Genomic DNA, 16,850 nt, shown 5'->3' on the forward strand with positions numbered 1-16,850 from the left:
ACCACCCGAAGTTAGCAGCAGATATTTTTTTCTTTGCACCCCAGGAGAGAAATATCTGCCGCTACTTAGGATTGAACTCTCAACCTTCCGAGTGGAAGGCGAGCATCTTCACCACTAGGCCACCATGCCACACATAGCCAAGGAAATGTCAGCTACGGGAAATGACTTCTTTTGAATTGAAGTCCTCAGTGTGGAGGCATTCCTGTCCCATCATTTCTTCTTCCCCATCTCATTTTTGTTGTTGTTCATCTCATTTTAGTTGTTGAGGGTCAGCTGTCCCTAACTTTGTGCTCCCGAGATGATTGGCGGGTATTCCAAGAATCATGGACCCAGCTTAGACCTGCTGGCTAGATATTCTAGGGATTGGCGTCCCAATGCTTCTGGAGAGCACTGGGTTGGAGGACGCTGAACCTGGACTTCTTTCAGCCCTGTCCATTTCCATAACATTGGGGTGAGGGAGACCTCAGGTTCTGGGACCCTACCGTCTCTATCCTCGGTGACTCTAACACTGGCTCTTGCTGATTCCAGGCACTTGGAATGGTACCACCAAAGTTGCGGTGAAGACATTGAAACCTGGAACCATGTCTCCAGAAGCTTTCCTGGAGGAAGCCCAGATCATGAAGCGCTTACGGCACGACAAACTGGTGCAACTGTATGCTGTGGTATCAGAAGAGCCCATTTACATTGTTACTGAGTTCATGAGCCAAGGTTAGATAAGCTGCCTCCAGCAGACAGTGACCCCCCTCTAGATGGGTGGGTGGCAAAGGGGCCAACCAACAGGCCTCTGTGAATTGGGTGAAGTAGGAACTGTTGATTCAATTGAACCATCAAGTAGGTTTGAGTCCCTTTGGCAATTTTGATCCAGTGGCTTGCATTTGTTCACGCCAAATTGTCCGAATCAAGCACCTCCTTCTTAGATGTGCACATTCAGCAACAAGAGTTGTCCGAATGAGAGGCAGTTTAGGGAGACTTGATTCAAGAAAATTGCCTCCAAATGGAATATCCATCCAGGGCTACCAAAATGACACCTGAGCTCATGGGCTTAGGATCAGAAAGATGCCCAGGGTTCAGACAGTTGACTCAGAATGAAGGCCATGTGTAGGTCACCACTGACATTAAACAGAACCCACCCACTAACCTGGATGGAAGACCACATGTTAGGAATATCGTGTTATCAATGGGTGATGGAGATAGCAGCACCATGGAGAGAGCCATGGACCACTTTCTCCTCTTGAGATCCCCCTATCCAAGGTAATGGTATGTTCCTTTCTCTAGAAAGGATATGGGATTCATGATATGATATGGGATAGGCAACATGGTACCTGTGAGCCTCAGGTTGCTTAGAGATACCCCTTTCATCTTCTACAGAGTTTCTTTTTATTAAAATTAAATAGGAACCTGGCACCCTGCAAAGGAAGATGCAGCATCATTATTTCAACGTCAGTCCTATGAAAATTCTAGGATCATGAAAACTGGAGTTTGTGTTCCAGTTTCATGCTTATGCATGCACTTGGCCATTAAGCTCCAACCTTCCTTCAGCCTCCCCTTCCCAAAGTAGCCTAGGGATAAGATCTCCAAAGTGCTGAAGAGTAGATCCAGCTGTTGAATTTCAGATTTTGCGACCTCCACGTTCATCACACCAGCTGTTTTGGCAAGTCCTCAGGATTTCAAATGGGCCCACCAATCTGAGAACATACTCACCTGTTCCTTCACCTCACGTTCCTTCACCTGGCACCCTCCAATGTTACTAGACTTCTGGAGCTTGGCCTGATGGGAACTGTAGTCCTGATGCATTTAGAGTAGAAGGTTGGGAGAAATGGAGAATGGATTTCCATTGTTTTGTCTCAGATGCACAGATCCTGTGTCCTTCACAAATAATTTGATCTAAGAAGGAATAGATGGGAATGGGAGTAAGCAGCCAGTAGACCACTGCTGCAAATGAATTATACTTGTGTTTTCCCGAAAATAAGACCCGGGCTTATTTTCTTTTGGGCTCCAATTTTTTTTCCCTGTACTTTAAGAGTACATGGGAGGCCCACTTCTGCTTGCTCTCACAGCAAGGCAGGAGGCCGCACAGCATGCTAGTGCCACTGCCGTGAGGCAGGGATGGTAGAGCTGCCCCACGCACCTCGCACCTGCTTACCTTAGGGCCCCTACAGCCAGGCCACTGACACCTTGACATTTGCCTTGCCTCAGGGCAGTGGCTCCAACAATCCCTTCCAGCAGGAACTTGCGTGGCTGCCGGCCCACTTTTTCTGTTTGCTTGTGCGGCCAATACGGAGCAGGAGGCCGAGTGATGTGTGAGTGCTATGGCTGCAAGGTGAGTTTTGGGAGGGGAGCTGGCCCACATGCCCCACACTGGCTTACCTCAGGGCCTCCGCAGCCAGGCCATCCATGTCCTGACACCTGCCTCGTGGCTGCAGCACTGGCGCGACCTCCTAGTCAATTGTGGCCATGCGAAGTGAGGCAGGTGTTGGGGCATGAATGGCCTGGCTGCAGGGGCCCTGGGGTAATCCAGTGTGGAGCGTGTGGGGCAGCTCCATCCCCTCAACTTGACTCGCAGCCATGGCACCACAAGCAACCAAATAGAATGGGTGGGTGGCCAGCTGCACAGGTGCTTCAGTAGGGTTTATTTTTGGGGTAGGGCTTATATTGGGCACATGCGCAAAAACCATGATAGGGTTTATTTTCGGGATAGGGCTTATTTTCGGGGAAACATGCTAATACAAGGATCCCACCGAGAAGTGGCTTTGCCGATCTCCCACCTCTTCTCTTCTACAGGTAGTTTGCTAGATTTTTTGAAAGACGGGGATGGCCGTTTCTTGAAGTTGCCCCAACTGGTGGACATGGCAGCACAGGTAACCTGATGGGCAGGAGGCAGTCTCAGTGCTCAGTCTGTCTGAAAATCGGGAGCAGCATTTTCTGACTCCATTGGAGAGAGGGGGGAGGGGAGAGAAAGCTGCCCAGGATCTATTGAGAACAGGAGGAGCGGCAACGATTAAGTCTCCCGTGTGATCTCATCCCTGCCTTTCTGCTTCTGCACACAATCTAGATTGCAGCTGGAATGGCTTACATTGAGCGAATGAATTACATCCACCGGGATCTGCGTGCTGCCAACATCCTTGTGGGCGACAACCTTGTGTGCAAAATTGCTGACTTCGGCTTGGCCCGCCTCATTGAAGACAATGAATACACAGCTCGCCAAGGTAAAACTCTCAGGGGCACCCTGGAGCAGGAGAAAGAGTTCACCTTTAAGCGGGCGAAGCTATTTGTGCAATTAACCATTGATTGGCAGATGCTGTCTCCGCTCTTGGGAGGAGAGAGCTTTTCTCGGTGCCGTTTTAGCAGGAGGTGCCACAAGTGAAGCTGAAGATTTCTTTGTGCAAGGCTGTCGGGCATGAAGAATCAGGACTACCTGTTAAGCTCCAGTTAATCTTATGTATGGCTCACGTCTATACACAAGAATCTAGTCAACTAATGGCCAGCATTAAATTTGCACTAGATAAAGAGTCAATAGAATTCAAGAGGGGTTGGGCTTAGACTGTGAGAACATAACAACCCTACGCTGATCACTCTCTTGACTCCACCTCCCGGCTGTGCCTGTCCTTCTCTTGCAAACAGTGAAAACAATTTCACTGAGCAATGGTCTCTGTACAATGCTCCCCCTGGCAACCAAATGACCTTCAGAAGCCCTTTCTAAAACTTACCTATATCCAGCGGTGGAATTCAAATTTTTTTACTACTGGTTCTGTGGGCGTGGCTTGGTGAGCATGGCAGGGGAAGGATACTGCAAAATCCCCATTCCTTCCCCACTACAGGGGAAGTATATTGCAAAATCTCCATTCCCACCCCAATCTGGGGCCAGCCAGAGGTGGTATTTGCCAGTTCTCCGAACTACTCAAAATTTCTGCTACTGGTTCTCCAGAACCTGTCAGAACCTGCTGAATAGCATCCCTGCCTATATCCTTCCTGCAATGTGGTGCTTCAGAACTGGATAAAATATTCTAGAAGCAGTCTGAAGTTTGCAGTAGGATTAGTGAGTCTAGACTTGGAAAATCAGTGGTACTTCCAGAGTGGACCACACCACAAATGTCATTAAGATCTGGAAGGATGTGGCTGATCTCCAGCCTGGAGCCCAATGTTAGCCATGCAAAAACTGAATTCTCACAGTCCAGATGGCTGTTGTATAAAATCACATCCGGATGCAAACCGGACGATCTTCACAAAATAACAGCTTCCCCCATTCTATACCGAAAACAGAAGAAAGCAAGCAAGAAGTTATTTGCTCTTTTCCCCCTGTTTTAAATAATTTTATTCCATTTTAGAAAACATACCCATAAAAAAACACCACAAACTAACATTCCAAAGAAATGACAGAGTAAAAAGAGAATAAGGGTAGAAGTATGAAAAAGTATTTAAAAAGGAGAAGAAAAACACAAACATAAAAAGAATAACTTCTGACTTCTTCCAAGGACATAGATAACACTTACTTTTGACTCTTAATTTATTAATTTCTCCTTTTCTTTTGTCCATGGACATTTGTCCATTTTTCCCCAAAAAGAAAAGGGGAAATTAAAAAAAAACCTTTTTTCTCTCTTTAAATTTTAACAATCATCAAATCCAAGTGGCAAAATTTGATTTTTCTCCATCTCCTGGGAGGGAAAAAATAAAGTCCACAAAGAGCTTCCAATTATAGATAAATTTCTTCAGTGACTTTTCTCTCACGAGGGCCGTTAACTTGGCAAGAAGTTATTTTCTGAATTGCTTGTACATGAAGTTCACATTTGGAAGCAAAAGCTGTGGTTGGCGTGTCAACCGTAGCCTTTTTCCCTTCTAAGCCTTCCTGGTCAGAGGGGCTTGTTCCTTGATTGTCCAGATTGGTGCTTGAGGCTTCTGACAACATAAATTAAGAACACTTTCTCTTGGCTGACTCTGTTTCTTGAGTGGGGGAGGGGAGGCTGGTATGATCAGTGCTAAGAAGTCCATTTTCAATTCACATGTTTCTCCCACGGTGGAGAATGTAGGAAACTTTCTCATCCAGGTGGCATCTCCATCGGTACGATCTTAACCTCTTAAGTCAAAAAGAGGTCTGTGAAAATATCTACAGACTCCTCACATCCTGGACATAAACTGTTTCAACTCCTACCCTCAAAATGACACTATAGAGCACTGCACACCAGAACAACTAGACACAAGGACAGTTTTTTCCCGAACGCCATCACTCTGCTAAACAAATAATTCCCTCAACACTGTCAAACTATTCACTAAGTCTGCACTACTATTGATCTTCTCATCATTCCTATCACTTATCTCCTCCCACCTATGACTGTATGACTGTAACCTTGTTGCTGGTATCCTTAAGATTTATATTGACTGTTTCCCTATGACTATCATTAAGTATTATACCTTATGATTCTTGATGAATGTATCTTTTCTTTTATGTACACCGAGAGCGTATGCACCAAGACAAATTCCTTGTGTGTCCAATCACACTTGGCCAATAAAGAATTCTATTCTATTCTATTAATGCCATCGCCTTGCCTTGCCAACAGGTGCCAAATTCCCCATCAAGTGGACAGCTCCAGAAGCCGCTCTCTATGGCAAATTCACCATCAAGTCAGATGTGTGGTCCTTCGGCATCCTCCTGACAGAGCTTGTGACCAAGGGCCGAGTACCATATCCAGGTGAAGTGGCAGAGGCTTCCTTTAGCCTAGAGATTAATTGTTGCAATACTCACTGATGCCAGAAATCTTCTTTTCAAATAGAATCACCCTTTGGTTTGCATAATCCATTAAACCATAACATCGTTGGGTGGGGTGGGATGGGGTGCGGGTGGGGTTGGGGTTGGGTTGAGTTAAACATCCAGTCATTGCAATTGCTGCAATTTTAGCAGCTTTTAGCTTCTTGTATGAGGTACTATCTGAGCCTAATCTGCCGTGCTTTATTTGATAAACACTGGTGAATCAGTTCCTGTTTCAGCTTATGACTGAGCAATTTCTACAGCCTTGAAGGCCATCCCAGAATTCATGCGGCCGATTGATTCCCAAAGTCATTGGGGCCCAGATTCAGAGTTAACCTGATTTGTGTGGATTAGAGGTTGGGAGGCTAAAGAAGAGATTGAAAGCACATATTTTTTTTGCCTCTCAGAACTTCACAAACTCTCAAAAAAATCCCCCCAAAGGCCAAATTTTAGCTCCCTATTCTGTTGGGGTCTGGGGACCACATATTTTGCACACTTGAATCAATACGTTGCGCCAACCCTGCTTGATGTGGTTTGACTTACCAAATTTTGCAGCAGATCATGTCCCCATTTCATCTGTTTGCAGCCCCTGTGAATTTGTGCACACTAGTCCTTTCCTTGATTTTAATTTTGTGTGCCCGTCTATGTGTTTCTGTGCCTTTGAGTCAGCCTTGGCAACAATTTCAAAAGTGATTTACCCTTGACTACCTCTTAGGGCTGAGAGGGAACGAGAAGCCCAAAGCTGACTTCATGCCTAAGATCAGGGCTGTGGTGGGATTCAAATGTTTTTACTACCGGTTCTGTGGGTGTGGCTTGGTGGGCATGGCAGGGGAAGGTTACTGCAAAATCCCCATTTCCTCCCCATCAGCTGGGACTCAGGAGGCAGACATTAGATGGGGGCGGGGCCAGTTAGAGCTGGTATTTACTGGTTCTCTGAACTACTCCAAATTTCTGCTACTGATTCTCCAGAACTGGTCAGAACCTACTGAATACCACCTCTGGATCAGAGGTGTCAAACACAAGGCCCGCAGGCCAGATCCGACGATGTAGTTGGATTAGGCCCGCGGGGCTGTCCTGGAAAATGTAAGGGGCCGGCCCACATCACTTTGGCCTGATCTACCCGAGTTGCTTCGGCCCAGTCTACCCATATGCGGAGGAAACATACCAGCAGTTTGGGGAGTGGTGTCAAGCTGGCTACGCCCACCCAGTCAGACATACCCGGTGAGTGGTGTAAAGCTGGCCATGCCCACCCAGTTGGCCACACCCACCCAGTTCTCTTCCCCCCCCCCCCCCCCGGTCAACCACAGCCCTTATGTGGCCTTCAATGAAATTGAGTTTGACACCCCTGCCTAAAATGGAATTAGAGCTCATGGTCTCCTAGTTTGTAGGCCAGGGGTGGGCAAATATGGCCCCTTTATGACTTGTGGACTTCAATTCCCAGAATTCCTGAGCCAGCTTGGCTGTCTCAGGAATTCTGGGAGTTGAAGTCCACAGGTTGTAAGAGGGCCACAGTTGCCCACCCCTGTTCTAGGCTGATGCTTTAATCACTCTCCCAAACTCGCTCTCCCTTGAATCCTAGAGACTCACAAGAGGGCCATCTCCCCCATTAAGTCTTTTATCTTGTCATATTCTTCTCGTGCAGGCATGAACAACCGGGAGGTGTTGGAACAAGTGGAACGGGGTTACCGCATGCCCTGTCCTGGGAATTGCCCCCCGTCATTGCACGATCTGATGGTGCAGTGCTGGAAGAAGGAGCCTGAGGAGCGCCCCACTTTTGAATACCTCCAATCGTTTCTAGAAGACTACTTCACTGCTACAGAGCCTCAGTATCAGCCAGGAGACAACAACTGTAACTGATGGATGGTGACCATGGAGAGCTCCCCCCCCACAATCCCCATGGGGAACTCTCTCAAGTGTGGTGGGAAACTGGGACACAATGCGGAAATCTCTTCCCAACCCAGGGCCAGGAACTGAGGGTCCCACCTTGTAGAACTGGGCTTAGACTCTTTTTCTTTTTTCATTTTAATTTTATTCCCTTCGGGGGGTGGGAAAAAGGCATTGCAATTTTTTTTTTTTTTTTATCATCGTGGTTTTGTGTTTTAAATTCTGACTCATCCCAAATAGATACCAGGCCAATTTTTGGAGATTTTTTTTTTTTTAAAAAAAAGATGGAGATGATGAGGAATGAGGGTAGGTTCTGTTTCTTTAATAGTCTCTTAATTAAGTTACTTCTGTGTTAACTGGAGAACCTTTTGCCCCTTAAGAGAACCCTTGTGGTTCTCCGAAGAGGTTTTGTACTTCAGCCCCATTGGTTCCAGCCCACAACAATGGACTGTGGGGGAGTTGTAGCCCCAAATGTTTGAGTGCACCTTTTCCCTAACCCTACTGCAGCCTAGAAGGATAAAGGCAGGAGGGCCTCAGGGCCATATTATAAAGAAATTTGCACAATGAAGTTACCTAGCCATCCTGCAACCAGTGTTCTCCAGATATATTGTGACCGCATCTCTCAGAATTCACCAGCATGCAAGGACTATGCTGGCTGGGAATTCTGAAAGTTGGAGACATCAGACATGGCTTCCAGTTGCTGTGGAACTCCCAACTGTCCTGATGCCGTTGGCCAAACAATTTGGGTTTGATAAGCACATTGAAGTCCTGCAAGATCTGGACTTCGTTCCTTCCCTTCAACATTCTGCGACATGGCCATAATGTGAACAGTGGGCATGATTTTTCTCCTCCTTCCTCATTAGCCCTCATGCTCTGAATTCGTGACTATCTGGATATCATGTTTGAAACCAATGAGTTACAACTATGATAAGGAGAATGCATGTAGGCAGGATCCATTATAGGTCGATCAATCAATGTCAGCCTCTTTCTCAGGAGGGTTAGCTTGGCTCTGAAACGATACGCTGGGGGATGCACTTCAAAAAAAGGGGATGGGTCAGGACACAGCCCTAATTCGCCAGGGCATAAGGGAAGCAGACAGCGTTGTCTAGGACAACCGTAAGGGAAAGGTGTGTGCCAAGATGGCTTTGGAGCCTGTTTACAGAAGGAGAGAGTGTCTGAGCTGATTACTGTGGAACTGTGAAGTGTCTGTTCCATAGCCACATGGTGCCTTCTGACAATAAGATGACGCGCCTTACCAGATGGGGGCTTGTGCACCATCCCTTGAAAATTAATGATTTTTGCTTGTCAACTGGAAGCCGTTCCAGATGTTCCTTACCAGATGTGCTGGGACTGCAGTGTCCAAAATTCCTAGCCAGCAATTACAGCCCTAGCAAATTTGGAGGAAACGGCTGCCTTACCTGGTATCCATATCCCAGTTATTCACCCGCTAACTTTTTTTCTCCCTCTGCACAAGAATCCTCTTAATCTTGAACCCTGGCAGGCATGTTGAGGAATCCGCCATAGCTCATTCATAGGACCCTATCCATAATTTTTGGAAGGAAGCTATGATTTCAACGCCAATAAAGGGATATTGGAGTTGTGGCCTTCCAGGTATATGGTTGGATTAAAATGCCATCATCCTTGATCACTGTCTTTGTTAGTTGGGACCACTGAAAGTTGGAGTCCAGGAACATCTGGAGGGCTTCTGGTTCTCCAGACTGTCCTAAGAAGTGCTTCAGTAGAAACGTAGAAGGTAAGTGTTGTAGCTGTCTAAAAACAGCTACAATGAAGCCTGCCCTATAGAACCAGAGGGTGAAAAATGAGTTTCCTTTCATTTCCCTCTCTCCCTGTAATTTGAAATATGGCCAAGACATTGGAAATTGCTGAAACACCTGAACTATTCCATTGCTACTGGGCTGATAGTAAAGCTATGCAGATTTACTGAGAAATCAGCTTTATTGCTTATTTCAATCATGGTTCTAGAACGGATCATCACTGTATGGCTTATGATTTGATGGACAAGGTCAGAGAAAAAGCAGGCCACAGTGGCTATTCCTTAGCACCTCAGCAAAAGAATGAGAAGCAAAAAAATTGCTAAGCAAATGACAAACAGTTTGTGACGAGAGGTCCACCATGGGACTTTTGAGGACCAAGGTTGTCCAAGCTCACCATACATTGACAACTTTAAGACTTGTGGACTTCAACTCCCAGAATTCCTCAGGCTGGGGAATTCTGGGAGTTGAAGTTCACAGGTCTTAAATTGCCAAGGTTGACCTGCTTTAGTCCAAGAGAAGGTTGGCAACTGCCCAAGGGTGCCATCTGCTGCCCGTGGTGCTGAAGAGCAACGCCATAGAACTTCAGCAACTTAATTCGGGTTTCTCCAACCTTTTCTCAACCTTGAGATTTACGATTAAATCAACCTAGGGTTCTGGGAACTGAAATGATGTAGTTTGGCAGAGGGAAGGATGAGTTCATTGACCATGAGGAAGCAAGTAAATGAGTTGGAGGCCCGTATCCTTTCCTTGCCATGGGCTTCCGCTCAGGGGGGGTCCTTCCAGTGAAGCAAGCAAAGCCCACCCACTGACCATATTGTCTTTGCTTAAGGACCATGATTTTCTTAATAGAGTCCTTTGTGGTTCATGAGACATCTTTACTATCGAAGCTGCACTTCCGGGGAGCTATCACATTAAGCTTCCTATCCTGGGAATGTAGTAATTTACATTTCCCAACCCCCTGGTTTTTTTTTGTTTTTTTGTTTTTTTTTTATTGATTCATAGATAGGATGGCTAGACAAATTCCATGCCAGCAGACCCTGGGAGATGTGGGCAGACAAGCCCAGGATGAGAAAGGGAAGGATAGAGTCTTTGGGAAGGGGGGTAACCACTGCTGGTTTATAGTTAGACCAGTGTTTCTCAACCTTGGAAGCTTGAAGATGGATGACTTCAACTCCCAGAATCCCCCAGCCAGTGCTGCTGGCAGGGGGATTCTGGGTGTTGAAGTCCACCCACCTTCAAGCTACCAAGATTGAGAAACACTGAGTTAGACAATATTCAGAAGCAACCCAGACCAGCTTTGAACGGGATTATTCAAGTGTCTTTGCTTGGAAGAGAAATCTATGGATACTGAGCACGCACAAACCTACAAAGCAAATAGTTCAAAAAAGCAAGTTTACATGCCCTGTCCAGAGATTTTTTTTTAAAAAAAATTGTTATTCAGATGCCTAGGAGCCGCCCCTTTCTATGCTATATAATGTTGGGTTTTTTTAATAAAAATACTGTACATAAAGAGAAATAAACCTTTGTAACAAGATAAGCTGGGTATGGATCTTTGTCAAGCAGAAGAAGTCTGTTTTCAGAGTTAAAAGCAGAGCAAAGATAAATGGAATATAATCCTAGGGCACAGTTTGATTTCTTTGGGGAAGCGTGTGGGGAAAAAAATCAAGAAGAGAGCCACCACATGATTTAAAGTCCCAATCCATCCCAGGTAGTCCTCCAGTAGCATCCATTCATTTAGTGATGGTTCAAAGTTATAATGCCACTGAAAAAAGGTGAATTATGACCAGTTTTCACACTTCAGACTCTAGCACAGGGGTCTCCAACTTTGGAAACTTTAAGACTTATGGACTTCAACTCCCAGAGTTGAAGTCCACAAGTCTTAAAGTTGCCAAGGTTGGAGACCCCTGCTCTAGCAGATCCCCATGGTCATGTGATCAAAATTCAGACCCTTGGCAACTGGCAGGTATTTATGACGGTTGCACTGTCCTGGGGTCAAATGATCCCCATTTGTACCCTTCCCAGCTGGCTCCCAACATGCCAAGTCAGTGGGGGGATGCCAGATTTGCTTAATGACCAAATGATTCCCTTAACCCCTATGGCAAGAAATGTCGCATCATGGGGTAAAACTCCCAAACTGTCTTGCTTTGCAGTGGAAATTTCAGACTCAGTTGTGGTCATAAGTCAGGGACTACCTGTATACATGCATAGCATGTCCAATGTACATAGATATGACTTCGATTACGTTCTGGCTGCCATCTTAATTTCCTTTATTCTTCTGCAGATATCTCTGATGCTTGGTTTGGGCTCGACATAATTTGGGAGTTGCAGTTGATTAACCATGGCTTATGCTTTGCGAAAAGGGACGCGGTGGCTCAGTGGCTAAGACACTGAGCTTGTCAATCAGAAGGTTGGCAGTTCGAATCCCTAGTGCCGCGTGACGGAGTGAGCTCCCGTTACTTGACCCAGCTTCTCCCAACCTAGCAGTTTGAAAGTACGTAAAAAATGCAAGTAGAAAAATAGGGACCACCTTTGGTGGGAAGGGAACAGCGTTCCATGTGCTTTGGCATTTAGACATGCCGGCCACATGACCATGGAGACCTCTTCAGACAGCGCTGGCTCTTCGGCTTTGAAACGGAGATGAGCACCGCCCCCTAGAGTCAGGAACGACTAGCACATATGTACGAGGGGAACCTTTACCTTTACCTATGCTTTGCGTGTGGTCCAAAATTCAGTTGATAAACAATGATAAAACCATGGCTTGATCACTCTTGTGTGTCCCTTGCAGATTATAGAGCCAAGGGAAACATTAAATCAGTCATTCTGAGTCTGTAGAGATTCTCAGTCATCCAGGTCATGGATGTCCCAAAGGTGCTTTTTTTCTGAGTATACCCTCAATAACAAATGAGAAGTGAAATGTCTTCAAAGAAAAAACAAGTCCAGTTGCCTCCTGAAAAAATAAAAGCACCTTGAGGACAGTCATTCTGAGAAAACATTCCTTTGAAAATAGCTTGTACATCTCTTCCAAAGAGCATGGAGCATCTTGATCATGCGGCTGAAATTGATGGTATTGCGGAACAACAGGAGAGCCTCATGTCTGAAGTAAGTAGTCACTTGTAAAGATGAAATCTGGCCATAAGTGTCCATGAGAAGCCACAGCGATAGTGTGTGATATATTCAGCACCTTGAGTTATTTGTAAAAATAATAAAAGCGGGATATATAAATAAATGAAAATAATGACATCACATGCGTTATAACAATTTGCAAATGTCACAAACGATTTCATTATGTGCTCCCATGAATCTGGAATAGTTAACCTGCCATGGAGGTGGCTTAATGGAGCAATAGACCACTGTCGTATCTCTGGTAAGATGTGGTCTTTTTATTCTGAAAGTTTTATTATTATTGAACGCCTTAATTTATGTCCTGCTGTTCTGTCCTGGAGAACGCCCAAGATGGCTAATAGTTTTGTTTTAAAAAGAAGCAGGCATTAAGCTAGAATTGAATAAATCCTGTTAAAAACAACATCTAACTAATTGAAAAGAGGAAAAAGGTTGAAATTAGAAGAAATAAGCTCTTGGACCCCATCCCAAAGATAAAAGTGGATGCTGTGTGTAACTTGTCAAAGAAGCAGCAGCTTCTACAATTTAGCTAAAGTTTGCTCATCTTGGATACACCTTGAGTAAACATTTCCTGATGAACAAATCCTGCTTATCTCAGCCATGACAACAGCTGGATGACTTGGTGCTTAGGAGCTAAAAAGGGTGGGCTGTGATTAAAAGTAGAAAATGTAGGCTGGAAAACATGTTTGAAATGGTATAAGGCCGTGATGGCGAACACGCAGAACCATATCTGTGGGCACACGAGCGTTGCCCTAGCTCAGCTCCAGCACACACGTGCACGCCGGCAAACTGATTTTTGGGCCTTCTGGGCCCACCGGAAGTCGGGAAACAGGCCATTTCCGGCCTCCAGAGGGCCTCCTGGGGGGTGGGAAAGGCTGTTTTCACCCTCCCCAGGCTCCAAGAAAGCCTCTAGAGCAGTGATGGCTAACCTTTTTGCCATCGCGTGCCAGGAGCGGGGGCGGGGGATGGTCGCACGCGCACGTGCCCATGCACATGTGTGCGCAACCCCCTCCCCCTCCTACCCCCCCCCCCGCTCCTGGCACATGATGGCCTGGTAGGCCCGTTTTTCTTTCTTACCTGGTTCCAGATCCTCTCTGTGTATCTGGGAACGGCGAAAACAGCCTTTCCCACCCCCTTGGAGGCCCTACGGAGGCTGAAAAAGCCCATTTCCCAACTCCCGGTGGGACAGGAAGTGACATTTTTTGCTGTCCCCAGCCTCCAGAACCTCTCTATGAGTCTCTAGGAGCCTCTCTAGGAGTCTCTGGAGGCTGGGGACAGGAAAAAAACGTCACTCCCTGTCCCACCGGGAGTGGGGAAATGGGCCCTTTGAGCCTCCATAGGGCCTCCAAGGAAGTGGGAAAAGCTGTTTTCGCCGTTCCCAGATACGCAGAGAGGATCTGGAGCCAGGTAAGAAAAAAAAAACGGGCCTTCCCCACCCCCCCAGGCCCTCCAGAGGCAGGAAACGGCCTGTTTCCCTACTTCTGGTGGGCCCAGAAGGCCCGAAAATCAGCTGGCGCATGCGCCCCAGAGCTGAGCTGGCGTGCCCACTAATATGGCTCCGCCATCACTGCTCTAGAGTCTGGATAGAGAGAAAAACGGGCCTTCCAGTCCCACCAGAAGTCAGGAAAGGGGCCATTTATGGCCTCCAGAGGGCCTCCCGGGAGAGGGGTGTCCAGAAGGCTGTTTTTGCCCTCCCCAGGCTCCAAGAAGCCTCGAGTCTGGGAAGGGCGAAAAACAGGCCTACCGGACCCATTGGTAACCTTTTTGCCATCGTGCACACATGCATGGGGAGGCGGGGGTGAGGGAACATTGAATTATGGGTGTGGGCACACGTGCGCGTGACCCCCGCGCTCCCCCCCCGCTTTTGGCATGCCACGGCAAAAGGGTTAGCCATCACTGGTAGGTCTCCTGCTCAAGCAGGGGAGAGACTAAAACTGTGATGGTGAACCGATGGCATGTGTGCCAGAGATGGCACACAGAGCCCTCTCAGTGGGCATGCGTGCCATTGCCAGCTGCTCTTCTGGTTTCTGGTGTGTGCCTGCGCACTGGACAGTTGGTTTTCGCTTGCCAGAGCGCCAGAAACCCCGAACACCAGCTGGTGCGCATGTGCGTTCTACCATTTTAAGATCCATCCTCCAAGAAGGAACTCTGTAAAAGCTGCTCTAACGGTCTTAAGTTGATACCAAATGGATCCCTGGGAAGGATTCTATGCCAGGTTTCCTGAATTATGAAGGCTTGCTAGATTTTATTGATCAAGATAACGGTTCCCTTCCACCTTCTGTGCTTTATTCTTGGATTGTTATTTCTCATGACCAGACACGATTTATCTACCGTAGCTTTCCACAATTCCTTACATTTGTAGTCAACTATCTGGAAGTCGTGTTCATACTTCAGGCTTATTATCCTGGTAATTGAAAGAACCCATTTTCTAGTTGGCACAATGGGCTGAACTCCATGGATTCCTTTTTGGATAGCGTGTGCAGTCCCTGTTGTACGAACGTGGCTTAATGCAGAAGGGGCTTCACATGAAGTATGGATGGACTGGCTACAGCTTTTACCTGACCTCATTAAGCATGGCATGAGAACAGAGCCATTCTAAATAATGTAATGCTATTGAGTGTATTGATTTCCCCTTGGGAAGAATCTATCCAGATCTTCAGGGGAAACCGGTGGGTAGGATCAGAGCTGAAAGTGGGAGGGGTGATCCCCCCCCTCTTTTTCTCCGTTATGCTCACCTTTTATCTCTTTGTTTCATTCATTGCTCTTCTTTCCCTGATATTGCCTACTTTCACACAACACCAGTTCGGTGTCTGCAGCCTTTTAGAGATCTGTGTGCCTTTTAAAATACTTGAGGCATCTTTATTTGCTCAACCTTCAAGGCATCTTAGCACAGGCACAGTCTGTGAGTCCATACAGGGTACTAAACCAGAATATGGCTTGTTGTTTAATTAATGGGCTGGTCAGTTTAGACTTCAGCAAGAAGTTACAATCAAACTGTAGCTTGGTGGGCCCAGTCAGATGCAAATCTGTAATTTTTTTAAAAAAAATAAAAGCTTGAAAGGGATGGCTATTTATCAGTACACTGAATTAATCTCTGATCAGAGGTGAGTTTCAGCAGGTTCTGACCGGTTCTGGAGATCCGGTAGCAGAAATTTTGAGTAGTTCGGAGAACCGGTAGTAAAAATTCTGACTGGCCCCGTCCCCATCTATTCTCTGCCTCCCAAGTCCCAGCTGATCAGGAGGAAATGAGGATTTTGCAGTAACCTTCCCCTGGAGTCGGGTGGGAATGGAGATTTTACAGCATCCTTCCCCTGGAGTGGGGTGGGAATGGAGATTTTACAGCATCCTTCCCCTGCCACGCCCACCAAGCCACGCCCACAGAACCGGTAATAAAAAAATTTGAAACACCACCACTGTCTCTGATGTCAGATTTTATATATTTAAAGATGGCAATATGCAATAACTGCAAATGTGCATTTATTTCTAGAGAAGCAACTGAGAATGAAGGAGAAATTTCCTGACAGAACAATCCGTGGAAGTTGTGGGTGCTTCAACACTGGGAGTTATAAAGAGTTATCCAGAGACTCCTAGAGAGGTTCCTAGAGACTCCTAGAGAGGTTCTGGAGGCTGGGGACAGCAAAAAATGTCACTTCCTGTCCCACCGAGAGTTAGGAAATGGACCCTTTCAGCCTCCGTAGGGCCTCCAAGGGGGTGAGAAAGGCTGTTTTCTCCCTTCCCAGATGCATAGAGAGGATCTGGAACCAGGTAAGAAAGAAAAACGGGCCTACCAGGCCATCATGTGCCAGGAGCGGGGGTGGGTGGGGTTGCGTGCGCATGCGTGTGGGCACGTGCACGCGTGACCCTCCCCCACCCCCCTCTCCTGGCATGCGATGGCAAAAAGGTTCGCCATCACTGCTATAGGGTTTCCTGCCTGAGCAGGGAGGTTGGACTAGAAGACCTCCAAGGCCCTTTTCAGTTCTGTTATTCTGTTCCAGGGAAAGAGAATATATATTCAAAAGCCAAAATGAGCATCTGTGGTGGTTGTATACCTAACTAGGTAGCTCAGTGTTTCAGCCTTGGCAATTTGAAGAAGTGTGGACTTTTTTTTTTTTATTTAAAAAGTTTTACAAATACATTTTCTCCCCAGTTTCACCCCCCCCCCAGGCCCTCCCTAACCCTCCCCTCCCCCCCAAGACTTCCTCAGGATGAAATCCAAATCAAAATTACATTTTATGAAACTTAAACCTCTCCACCCACTGTGTACTGTTTATATCTTCATAGAACTCAGTTAATCTATCCCTGCATAATACATTCAGCTAAAAGCTATCTGA

The 16,850-nt window shown here is 46.5% G+C and overlaps 1 protein-coding gene across 1 annotated transcript in view; it reads left to right on the plus strand.

Annotated features, from left to right (window-relative positions):
• Positions 1 to 10,890, plus strand: part of FGR (FGR proto-oncogene, Src family tyrosine kinase) — a 30,458-nt gene extending 19,568 nt beyond the window's left edge. The window contains exons 8-12 of the mRNA XM_070950143.1: positions 529 to 708; positions 2,782 to 2,858; positions 3,053 to 3,206; positions 5,553 to 5,684; positions 7,383 to 10,890. Coding sequence (XP_070806244.1) covers positions 529 to 708; positions 2,782 to 2,858; positions 3,053 to 3,206; positions 5,553 to 5,684; positions 7,383 to 7,597 — 758 coding nt within the window. The 3' untranslated portion in view covers positions 7,598 to 10,890. The remainder of the gene's footprint in view (positions 1 to 528; positions 709 to 2,781; positions 2,859 to 3,052; positions 3,207 to 5,552; positions 5,685 to 7,382) is intronic.
• Positions 10,891 to 16,850: the final 5,960 nt, after the last annotated feature.

Source organism: Pituophis catenifer, unplaced genomic scaffold (assembly GCF_029215685.1).
Source record: "Pituophis catenifer annectens isolate HBS135680 unplaced genomic scaffold, rPitCat1.0.hap2 SCAF_9, whole genome shotgun sequence".
Taxonomy (NCBI): domain Eukaryota; kingdom Metazoa; phylum Chordata; class Lepidosauria; order Squamata; family Colubridae; genus Pituophis; species Pituophis catenifer.